General features: G+C 40.2%; 1 protein-coding gene across 1 annotated transcript in view; it reads right to left on the reverse strand.

The window, feature by feature from the left end:
• CSMD3 (CUB and Sushi multiple domains 3) overlaps window positions 1-13,092 on the reverse strand; it is a 681,859-nt gene that overhangs the window by 192,266 nt on the left and 476,501 nt on the right. Inside the window, exons 28-30 of the mRNA XM_032181613.1 lie at window positions 10,770-10,961; window positions 3,239-3,377; window positions 330-517 (exon numbers count right to left, since the gene is read on the reverse strand). Of these exons, the coding sequence (XP_032037504.1) occupies window positions 330-517; window positions 3,239-3,377; window positions 10,770-10,961 (519 nt within the window). The remainder of the gene's footprint in view (window positions 1-329; window positions 518-3,238; window positions 3,378-10,769; window positions 10,962-13,092) is intronic.

Consider the following 13,092-nt stretch of genomic DNA (forward strand, 5'->3'; position numbering starts at 1 on the left):
ACATTTAAAACAATGTATTTTTTTTTTTAATCAATCATTTAACATTACTGGGTAGAAGCTAAATTAAATCATATACTAATTTAAGTCAGAACCTCTGATATGTTTATAATGTTATATTTTGTACATATAGATATGCACATATATAAACATATGTACATCTACATATACAGAAAAACATGCATATAGATATGTGTACATATACACATTATCATACCTATAGACAAAACCAATATATGTCCAGGAATAAAACTGTGAAAAATTAAAGCAGATTAAACTTTACACTTATACTTCAAATATTTTAAATAGAAAACAAAAATGACTTTATTTACCTTTGTACTCCAGGTGGAATCCAGTGAAACTAACAGACCCATCGCTCCGAAAAGCCAAATGCATGGTATTTGAACTGCTTTCTATCCTCTCTGGAAGCTTGCTATCTTGAAAGCTTCCAATTAGTGGGCTATTGCTATCTGGCCCATCATAGATATAGAGAAAATCATAATTTGGTTCTATACTGAAACTGTAGAAGAAAAAAGAGAAATATTAGATAAAATGTTTGGAAAACATTTTCACTCAAATCAGCTTGCCAGATCGTATAAATGTTCTCATTAGCAGTGTTTTTACTGAAAAACAACAACAACAACAACAGAAACCCTATATTGGTTCTCTCTGAACCACTATTTTTCTGCTAATCAAAAAAAAAAAAAAAAAAAAAAAAAAAGTAGAATTTTAAAATAGAAAGAAATAAACAACTTGAATCAGGAAAAAATCAAAAATAACAAATAATAGGAACCCTTGGCAGAAATGCTTTACAATATAATGATAGTCAGCAGTAGAGTAGATAGTACATAGCTCAGATAGTACACAGTTTAGTCAGACTGAATACTTTCATATAGCCAAGGGGTGATCCTCCATTAACCCTGTTAAGAAATGATAACATTTTGCCCATCATCAGTATAGCTGAAAAGGTTTAGTATTTAAATCTTTCTTTTGAACTTTTTTTTTTAAATTTAATTAGTTTAGTTAATTAAATTAATATAGTTCATTCATTTAATTTTGATAATTTTGAACTTAATTTTAATCAAAATGTGGTTAACCACATTTCCTTGTAACATTGTCTGTGTAGAAAGAAGTAAAGCAAAAGATTTGTAGTAAAAGAATGAAGATAACCACTAGAAATATTTTGTCTCTAGTTGCCAGTATGTCCTGATAAAATAAATGTAGAAATTAAAGACCTAATCCAGCCTCTTCAGTGAAAATACTTTTTTCTAACTTTTGGATTATTTCCAAAATATTTCCTTACAAAATAAATAAAAAAAAATTCAATAGCTTTGATTTTTAAAGTACAGTAGTTGGTGTCTAAGTTTAGAAGAGGTAGGTGGAATAAGTCCCACTCAAGAGTCATATGTAACAATACTAAACAGATTTATTTTTTTTTAATCCAAAGTTTTTCTCATATAGGAATTTTGTTGTTGTTGTTTTGTTTTTCCCTCACTCTGGGACAGTCTGCGTGTCATTAGTGAGGCAAGTCTCAGTAAGATCTACTTTGACGACGACTGAGCTTGTCAGTTTCTGTCAGGAATCACAATAACTGTCCAGATTTTTAGAATGACTGGCCAGTAATTGGGATCTATATAGTCTTCATATAAAATACTGGGTTGCACTGTAAAATACTGTTTTTATGCTAAACCTTAGAGTCTCGTATAAATAAATGTAGAATAGAAAGAGCAAATGGTACTTAGGCACCTTTTTAGGTACTTTGAGCTCATGATATTTCACAAAGCTAAAAAAATATATATACATATATTTACAAGTGCTAAAGTACAATATCAAAATGTTTAGCAAGTTAAAACATACTGAAATCTCTAAGCAAATAGTTAACTTGTTAATTACATATATATTTTTGAGCAATTAATTTTTGAGGAAGGAATACTTTATGTCATATATTGTCAATGAATCATCAATGGAATAGTGAAATTAAAGTTTTAAATTTATTATGTTGATTTATATCAGATATTACTGTCTTTGCAATGAATACTTTAGTTTGCGTTCTGATGTCTGAATCATTTACCTAAATATGAAACATAGCTCACTGAATGCTTTTGAAAATGCTTTTGTAAATGAAATGACTTTGTCTAGACTAATCAAACACAATGTAATAAAAGGTTTCCATGGTGCAACATAGTTGGCATTTAATATTATAAAAGTAAATATCAAATATATTTATCAGCAAAGCACATACTATAGCAGCAAATACAGCAGCAAATAAACAGCTATATGACCAACATCACTAAAGAATCATCATATTGCCACTGATCAGAAAAATAAAGCCAGTGTTATAAAACATTCAGCATAAGTAGGGCTTAAATTTGATGGGACATTACCAATACAAATTTTGTGTGATATTACCATATTCCACTATCGGGATGCATATTTTTCACACATAGTAAACATGCATATTAACTTACTTTATGGGTTACACACAATGCACGTATGAGAAGTTCCTCTGTGAATTCTATTAGCTCTATTTAATGTTTCATTGTAATAAAGGGAAATTGATCTTGGAGGTCTTTTCCAGCCTTTATGAGTCTATGATTCTATTTATGAACATGGTTTAGTGGGTGATGGTGGTGGTTGGACCAGGTGATCTTGGAGGTCTTTTCCAACCTTTATGATTCTATGACTCTATGAAATGCTAAAACTGTTCCATTTAATAACCAAAACAACATGAAGTATACTACTGTTCATGAAATGATAGGGGTTACACTAATAAATACATAATATAATAAAACTACATTTAAATACCACTTTTGATATTTTTTATTTAATATCAGATGAAATTTTCTTTAATATCAGATGAATGTCTCATACATTTAATGCAAATGCATTAAAAGACTTTCCTGATGGACTGGGGAGTATTCAGAGTAACCACGTCACCTTCTCAGGAACAGAATCTCAGTAAATTCATCACTATCCCCTTCCACGTTAGTCAGGGTAAACTGAGGAACTGAGGTTTCTTTAACTGAACAGGAGCAATGAGCTGCCAGGCTACATCTCTGTGTGCAGTGAATACTTTAATACCTTTGATGATAATGCTAACATATATAACAATCACTAATCACACTGATAGTTAAATGGTATATATCCAACATCGCTCTATATATCCTACATCGCTCTGAACATCTGCCACTAGTAAAGTCACAGACATGATTTTTAAAATTATGAGCAAGTAGCACTTTACCTGATAAATGCTAATGATATAACATAGTCATTATTAACAGTGATAGTCCAGTCACAGTCTCTGCTGTGGGGATAAGGATGAGGGAAGTTTGGTGAAAGTATAAAACCTGATGAGCCAGTCAAGTTTCCTCCACAGGGAGCTGTGAATAAAAACAAATTGGAATTAAGGAAAGAAGGTAAGAGAAAAAGAAGCAACTATCAGCAATCTGTTCACCAACATTTAACGTCCCCTAAAAGTTAAACAAGAAACAACTGAAGTATCTAAAGGGCCTTAACAGAAAAAAACTGCTGAATTCACATTTCTCCTTAGACAAATACTAATAACACTAAGTAAAGCACTTGGTTTTGAACTCTGTGCCCTTTACTTTGTTTCCGTAACACTATGTGGAGGCTTTTCTGAAAACACTGTGAACTTCAGACATGTTCTAACTGCAGACATAAAAAACATGACTGGATAAGCTTTTCACTTTCTACTTCTTGTTACAGGCATTCTAAAAGAATATTTTAAGGTTATGAAGTATGATTTACTTACACTGATAATGCAACTACCTGCATTTTCACCATACAGAACCGATTAGTAATTCAGATCAAAACTGATAATATAAAAATTCAATAAATATAAAAATAAACAACAAAAAAATCTAGTAATTGCAACTTGCACATTCAATGATAATGAAATTAACCCCCTCATCCTGTCATTATCCAATTAAGCAAAGTCATTCTCCATCTTTTTTATAAGTCCCCTTTAAGCACTGAAAAGTTACAATGAGGTCACCCCGGAGCTTTTTCTTCAGCATGCTGAACAGCTCTTTCAGCCTTTCTTCATAGGAGAGGTACTCCAGTCCCTTGATCATATTTGTGGTCCTCCCCTGGACCCTCTCCCACGAAGACTGACTATCAATACTTAAAGGGTTCTTATAAAAAGGATGGAGAAGGACTCTTTACTCAGGTAGATAATGATTGGACAAGGGGGAATGATTTTAAACTAAAAGAGGGGAGATTTAGATTAGAGGTTAGAAGGAAATTTTTCACTCAGAGGGTGGTGAGGCACTGGAACAGGTAGCCCAGAGAAATTGTGGACATCTCTGGAAGTGTCCAAGGTCAGGTGGGATAGGGCTTTGAGAAACCAAGTTTAAAAGGCACCTATCATTTATAGTATTAGACACAAGACAAATACTGAATACTATCATAAACTATCCAGAAAGGCAAATGACAATCTACTAGGAAAAAAATATTTGTAATGTATTACACAATGAAAACTATATGTAGATTATGTCATCCTATCTTCACAGAATCACAGAATTGTCTAGGTTGGAAGAGACCTCAAGATCATCGAGTCCAACCTCTGACCTAACACTAACAAGTCCTCCACTAAACCATATTGCTAAGTTCAACATCTAAACATCTTTTAAAGACCTCCAGGGATGGTGACTCCACCACTTCCCTGGGCAGCCCCTTCCAATTCCTCACAACCCTCTCAGTAAAGAAGTTCTTCCTAATATCCAACCTAAAACTCCCCTGGCACAACTTTAGCCCGTTCCCTCTCGTCCTGTCACCAGGCACGTGGGAGAATAGATCAACACCCACCTCGCTACAGCCTCCTTTAATGTACTTATAAAGAGCGATGAGGTCACCCCTGAGCCTCCTTTTCTCCAGGCTGAACAAGCCCAGCTCCCTCAGCCACTCCTCGTAGGACTTGTTCTCCAGACCCCTCACCAGCTTCGTCGCCCTTCTCTGGACTCTTTCAAGCACCTTAATGTCCTTCTTGTAGCAAGGGGCCCAAAACTGAACACAGTACTCGAGGTGCGGCCTCACCAGAGCCGAGTACAGGGGGACAATCACTTCCCTAGACCTGCTGGCCACACTGCTTCTTATACAAGCCAGGATGCCGTTGGCCTTCTTGGCCACCTGAGCACACTGCTGGCTCACATTCAGCTGACTATCCACCAATACTCTCAGGTCCTTCTCCGCCTGGCAGCTTTCCAACCACTCATCTCCCAGCCTATAGCTCTGCTTGGGATAATTGCACCCCAGGTGGAGGACCCGGCACTTGGCCTTGTTGAACTTCATGCAGTTGAAGTTCAGGCCATCAGTCCAGCCTACCCAGATCCTCCTGCAGAGCCTTCCAACCCTCAAGCAGATCGATGCATGCACCTAACTTGGTGTCATCTGCAAACTTACTGAGGGTGCACTCGATGCCCTCATCCAGATCATCGATAAAGATATAAGGAGGACCGGTCCCAGTACCGAGCCCTGGGGAACGCCACTAGTGACCAGCTCCCAGCTGGATTTGACTCCATTCACCACAACTCTTTGGGCCTGGCTATCCAGCCAGTTTTTAACCCAATGAAGCATACGCGAGTCCAAGCCAGTTTCTTGAGGAGAATGCTGTGGAAAACAGTGTCAAAAGCCTTGCTGAAGTCAAGGTAGGCCACATCCACAGCCTTTCCCTCATCCACCAAGCACGTCACTTTGTTATAGAACGAGATCATGTTTGTCACGCAGGACCTGCCTTTCATAAACCCATGCTGACTGGGCCTGATCACCTGGTTGCCCTGTAAGTGCCGCATGATGACAATCAAGATAATCTGCTCCATGAGTTTCCTGGCACTGAGATCAAACTGACATGCGTATAGTTTCCCGGGTCTGCCCTCCGGCCCTTTTTTGCAGATGGGTGTCACGTTTGCCAGCCACCAGTCAACTGGGACCTCCCCCGATAGCCAGGACTGCTGATAAATGATGGAAAGTGGCTTGGCCAGCTCCTCTGCCAGTTCTCTCAGTATCCTCGGGTGGATCCCATCTGGCCCCATCGACTTGCGTACATCCAAGTGCCATAGCAGGTTGCCAGCCATTTCTTCATGGATAGTGAGGGCCACATTCTGCTCCCCATCCCCTTCCACCAGTTCAGGGTACTGGGTATCCAGAGAGCAACTGGTTTTGCTGCTAAAGACTGAGGCAAAGAAGGCATTAAGCACTTCTGCTTTTTCCTCATCTTTCGTAACTAAGTTCCCCCCCGCATCCAGTAAAGGATGGAGATTCTCCTTAGTCCTCCGTTTTGCACTGATGTATTTGTAAAAACATTTCTTGTTTTCTTTGATGGCAGTAGCCAGATTGAGCTCCAGATGAGCTTTGGCCTTTCTAATTTTGTCCCTACACTGCCTCGCAACATCCTTATAGTCCTCCCGAGTGGCCCGCCTTCTTTTCCAAAGATTGTAAACCCTCTTTTTCCTGCTAAGCTCAAGCCACAACTCTCTGTTCAGCCAAGCTGGTCTTTTTCCCCACCGGCTCATCTTTGGGCATGTGGGGACAGTCCGCTCCTGTGCCATTAAGATTTCCTTCTTGAAGAGCGCCCAGGCTTCCTCGACTCCTCTGCCCTTCAAAACCACCTCCAAAGGAACTCTACCAACCAGTATCCTGAACAGTTCAAAGTCAGTCCTCCAGAAGTCCAATACAGTGGTTTTACTGGTCCCCTTCCTGGCTTCTCCAAGAATAGAGAACTCCACCATTTCGTGGTCACTCTGCCCAAGACAGCTCCCGATCACCACATCTCCCACCAGTCCTTCTCTGTTAGTGAAGAGAAGGTCTAGCGGGGTACCTCCCCTGGTAGGCTTACTAACCAGCTGTGTCAGGAAGCTATCTTCCACGACGTCCAGAAACCTCCTAGACTGCTTTCTCTGGGCTGTGTTGTGCTTCCAGGATATACCTGGGAAGTTGAAGTCCCTCACAAGAACAAGCGCTGACGATTTTGCAACTTTTGTCAGCCGCCTGTAGAACCCCTCATCAGTCTCCTCATCCTGGTTTGGTGGTCTACAACAGACCCCCACCATGATGCTTCCCTTGTTGGCCTTCCCGCTGATCCTAACCCAAAGAGACTCAACCTTATCATTCCCATCCTCAAGTTCCACGACATCAAAACTCCCTCTGATATAGAGAGCCACACCACCACCTCTTCCATACTGCCTGTCCTTTCTGAAGAGCTTATAGCCAGACATTGCAGCACTCCAGTCATGAGAGTGGTCCCATCACGTTTCTGTGATGGCAACCACGTCGTAGCCTGCCTGCCGCTTGATGGCTTCAAGCTCCTCCTGTTTGTTACCCATGCTGCGTGTATTAGTGTAGATGCACTTCAGCTGGGCCATTGCCTTCTCTCCCAGTCTTGCCATTGTTACCCCTGGCACAGCTCTAACAAGCATTGTTTCAGCCCTGTCCCCCTTCTCACCTAGTTTAAAGCCCTCTCAATGATCCCTGCCAGCTCCTGGCCCAGGATCCATTTCCCCCTTAGAGATAGGGACCCGTCTGCTGCCATCAGGCTGGGTGCTGAGTAAAGCACCGCACTGTAAAAAAAAAAAAAAAAAACAAACAAAATTTCTGTGTTGGCACCAGCCTCTGAGCCACATGTTTATCAGGTGGGCTTTCCGTGTCTCTGTACCCCTTCCTGCCACCGTAGGGATGGACGAAAACACCACCTGTACTCCCACTCCATCCACTAACCATCCCAGTCCCCTAAAGGCCCGTTTGATAGTCTTCAAGCTTCTCTCTTCAATGTCATCACTGCCAGCCTGGACTATTAAAAGAGGATAATAGTCAGAGGGGCGAACCAGGTTGGGAAGTTTTCTGGCAATGTCCCTGACCCTGGCCCCAGGGAGGCAGCAGACTTCCCTACGGGTAGGGTCAGGCTGACAAACAGGTCCCTCTGTTCCCCTGAGAAGGGAGTCACCCACAACAATTTCTGTCCTGGTGGAGGCAGTCCTGAGGCATGGAGCTGGACTTCCTCGCTCTAGGCATCCTCCTGGGTAGACTTACTACCTCTTTCTCAGCTACTGGTCTCTCAAGCTCCAGCACCTCAAAACTTTTGCATAAGGGCACCTGGGAAGGTGGGGCCAGTGGGGGAGGGCATCGCCTGCAATGTTGAGCAGGGACCTGTCTCCATTCCTCCTCATCTCCTAGGTCCCCTGCCTCTGCCTGACAGCAACAGGGCAGGGGGTCCACCCCCATTTGGGGTGTCTCACCCCAGTGCCTGCCCTTCAGGCCGCATAGGGAGTTTCTCCATAAGTCTATCTCGCGCTCACACTCCCTGATATCCCTCAACCTCTCGACCTCCTCCATGAGTTCTGCCACGAGTTGGACCAGGTCGTCCACCTGCTCTCACCTCACGCACATACATGTAGTCTCTTTGCCCCCCGCAGGTGATAGCAACAGGCTCTGGCACTCCCTGCACCCAGAGACCTGAACTGCCGTAGTTTTGAGTGGGCAGTCGGTCTGGGTGTGTACAGACTTCCTGGACAGCACACTGTGCCTGGTGTCCACCATTGCAGCTGAGCTAGCAGTAGACTGCCATTAGAGGAGGTGTTTGTATGGGCGGGGGGGTGCGCTTTTTCCTTCCTGCTTGCCCTGCCTGCGTGAACTGCCACGCCACTTCCTTCTGACGCGCCACACCCTGTTTGCCCATCCTGTTTGACTGTCCTGGTCGCTCGCGCTCCCTAGGGGCAGCTTTTGAATGGCTGGGGAGGGGGCACTGCTGGCTCCACCTACGCCTTGTTCTCGCCTCGTTCACCTCCTTCCTGAAGGCTGCCTTCCTGAGGGTCCTGGCAGCTCCCTTGAGTGGGCTCAGTGCCAGAAAAATTAGCCCTGCCTGTCTGATCCCCCACTCCACTGCAGAATGTGTCTGCCCCAGAGCCAATTGCCATGGCAAGATCGGTTCATAAACCTCTCCGTAGACATAGTGGTAAGCCAGCATTGTACCAGACAGTCTGGTACAGTCTGGTACAGAAATCACAGAATCATTAAGGTTAGAAAAGACCTTCAAGATCATTTAGTCCAACCATCCAACTACCAAGCAATATTACTCACTAAATCATGTACCTAAGTACATCTACCTTTTCCACGGACAATGTCTCCACCACTTCCCTGGGCAACCTGTTCCAATGCTTAACCACTCTTTCTGAGAAGAATTTTATGCTAATTTCCAACCTGAACCTCCCCTGCTGCAACTTGAGGCCATCTTGTCCTATCGGCCTTGAGGCCTCTTGTCATATCGCTAGTTACATGGGAAAAGAAGCCATGGCTCTCCACCTCAACACAGTCTCCTTTCAGGTAGTTGTAGAAAGCAACAAGGTCTTCCTTGAGCCTCCTCTTCTCCAGACTAAACAAACCCATTTCCCTCAGCTGATCCTCATAGGATTTGTGTTCATAGTCCTTCTCTGGACACATTCCAGGGCCTCAATGTCATTCTTGTACTGAGGGGCTCAAAGCTGAACACAGTACTTAAGGTGCAGCCTCACCAGATCTGACTGAGTACAGGGGAACAATCACATCCCCGGTCCTGATGGCTACACTATTTCTGATACAAACCAGGATGCTGTTGGCCTTGGACACTTGGGCACATTGCTAGCTCATGTTCAGCTGAGCATCAACCAACACCCCCAGATCTTTTTCTTTTGCACAACTTTCGAGCCACTCTCACCCAAGCCTGTAGCATCACATGAGTTTGTTGTGGCCAGACTGCATGACCCAGCACTTAGCCATGTTGAACCTCATCCTGTTGGCCCATTGATCCATCCTGTCCAGGTCCATTTTCAGGGCCTTCCTTTCCTCTGGCAGATTGACACTTCCCTCCAACTTGGTGCCATCTGCAAATTTACTGAGGGTGCACTCAATTCCCTCATCCAAATCATCAATAAAGATATTAAACATTACACACATACATATTAACAAAATAAATTAAATACATATTGATATCAGTTGCTTTCATTTTATTTAATAAGAGATATTAAATATATTTATATCACCTCAAATATACATAACTGCTGCCAGATCTTCAAAAAAGCACATATGTCCTTGAACTTTACTTGTCCCATAGCTATTGGAAGTATACATTTTTTCTGAGATCAATAATAGTGATTAGGATTTGCCTCAGACGAAGTTATTGGAAGGTTACCATCTATTCATATACTGTTGTAATTTCTTATTTTTCACCATGAATCAGCTAACCAAGTTGAATGCTTTCAAAATCTATTTAATATGAACTATGTTAACCAGAATAGTATTAGAGACTAAAACAGTATTTCCAGAAATAAATGGTATAATTTTTTCTTTGTAAATTAATGAAGACTGCCACAGTAATGGTAATGTACCATCTTCTAATTATTTCCTTGCATAATTTTACCTTATCTATAAAAGTTCTCAGTGATATGCCCTTACATATGGGCATGTGAATTTTAAACATATCCTCCACAGTTATCACCATTCTTTAATTTTTAAGGCAAAGCTAACAGTGTAATTGACACTGATTTTCTTGCTTTCATTCTCATGGATCATCAAGCTATAAATAACATGGCCTTGTAAGGGAAAGGATAACAACTATCACACTAACAACTACAGAGGAAAGATTCTGTTAATTCCCACTGAAGTTTTATACAGAGTAAATAACAAATATGCATTTGTTTCCTCCAATAAAATTCCTAGAGCAGTAAGATTAATTACACCAGAATTTCAAAATTTTGGAAAGCATTCTTTGATTGTTTTCTGCATACCTATACAGACTGGTGGGTTGGGCTGCCAGAAGTACCGATTTTCTACCTGAATGCAGGTTATTCTCTCATCTCCTTGCAATTCATATCCAGGGTCACACTGAAAAATCACAGTGTCTCCAGGTTCTCTTCCATCCCCATTTCTAGTTCCATTCATAGGGACACCAGGATCACGGCAGGCAGTAGCTACAGAGCCTATCAGAGAAGAGGAAAAAATAAAATAAAGTAGGCAGCTTTTCAATCCATGTTTGTCACATTACATTTTTCTAATCAGGTAGCTCTGCAAATCCAAATTTTTCCTACTGACTTCTAAAATTTTGAGAAATCATCCAAACATATATGGACAACAGTATGCAGCTTTTATAAAAACTTTTTTTTTTTTTTTTTTTTTTTTTTTTTAACCACGTTTTAATTATTTACAGTGTCTAATGTTTATTTAATATTTTTTGGGGGGACAGATTCTGTGAAACACTGAAATTTGTAAAAAGAAAAGTAGAAGATTTAGTAGCACCCTGGACACTCAGGACTTTGGGTAGACCTGTGCGGTGTCAAGAGTTGGACTTGATGATCCTTAAGGGTCCCTTCCAACTCAGGATATTCTATGATTCTATGATTCTATGACTTACTAAGAGGAATTATTAATATAAGTAACAGAAAGTAGACTAAGAACCTCAGATTGTAAGCTATGCTTACATACATCTTAAATTCTCCATAATCCTGTACTTCTTAAATCTATGTACTGTGTAACACCTAGTTGCAAATTTGTAAGTGAATCTCATTCATTTTATATTTATACCCTTGTGAATAAAATATCTACTGTGCTAGGCCTTTGCAACACTATTAAAGAAATCACCTACACAAAAGCATACATAGACATAGTCTGAGAGAAGATATTTATACCTAATACATAAATACAGATTATTCCCGTGGTCCACACAGAATCACAATGAGAAGTTATTTAGAGATTTATATATATTCTCCCAAGTTTTAACATACTACGATCAATGTATTATTTAATGTTATGCAGCTAAATATGAAAGTTTAAGTGACAAGTAAGCACACTGATGTTTTTTAAAGTAAATATTTCCTACTTACATTATAGAACTGCAACATGCTATATGCACTATGAATAAATAACAAATGTCAGGGTGGTATGTGGAAGCAAACCCAGTGACCTCAGCAGTCTCCGTAACATAAACACAAGGTAGCAGGACTAGGAATCAGTTTTGATACCCTCGTTCTGGGGAGCTAATATGAGCAGAAAGCAATATGTTAATCTGAAACGTGGGGGTTTTACATATTTACCATATTCTTGAAGAAGATATGTTGGTCTAAATTTATTACTTCCCTTAAAGAAAAAAAAATAAATCTATATTCAAAAATAAATAAATAAACAAAATGTTATGGGGTTTCTTGTGGTGTTGTTTTCCATTTAAGAAGTCCTGAATAAAGAAAAAAATAATAATAAAATAAAATAAAATAAAATATACGTTCAACAGAAATGAGGGAAAATTTTCCTCCATATTTCTCAAAGATTAAATAAACATTTCTTTGAAATGCTAACTGATGATAACAAATGAAAGACTTTTTTTTTTTTTTTTTTTTAATATAATCACGACAGTTTTTAGAAGTTCTGCCTCAGACACAATGACCAGGTGTGCTGGTTTTACCTTGCTAGGCAGCTGAAATCCACCACAACCACCCTCTAACACCCTCTAACCCCCCTCCTCAGAAGAGAAGGGGAAGAAGAAAAGAAAAGAAAAGAAAAGAAAAGAAAAAAGAAAAGAAAAGAAAAGAAAAGAAAAGAAAAGAAAAGAAAAGAAAAGAAAAGAAAAGAAAAGAAAAGAAAAGAAAAGAAAAGAAAAGAAAAGAAAAGAAAAGAAAAGAAAAGAAAAAAGAAAAGAAACAACTCATGGGTTGAGATAAGGATAATTTAATTAAGGGAGGAATAATTATTACGGGAAAATTATTATGAATTAAATAATTTGACTAAAGGGAAGAGTGAAGATGGAGAAGGAAAAATAATAAATAATAATAATAATATATATATATTAAAAAAAAAAAGCAAAGCCCATGCAGAACATGTGGAAGTACAGAGGAAGTAAATTACTCTCTACTTCCCACAAACGAGCAATGCTTTACCATCCCCAGCCTGCTGGCTTTGTGAGTGTTAGAGGGAGTCCTGATGCTGTGCCAGCACTGCTCAGCAGTAGACACAACACTGGTGTGATACCAGTGCTGTTCTAGCTACAAGTGCAGAGTACAGCACTGTATGGGCTGTTGCAGGAAAAGTTATCTACATCCCAGCCTGACCAAGTACACCAGA

Source organism: Aythya fuligula, chromosome 2 (assembly GCF_009819795.1).
Source record: "Aythya fuligula isolate bAytFul2 chromosome 2, bAytFul2.pri, whole genome shotgun sequence".
NCBI lineage: Eukaryota > Metazoa > Chordata > Aves > Anseriformes > Anatidae > Aythya > Aythya fuligula.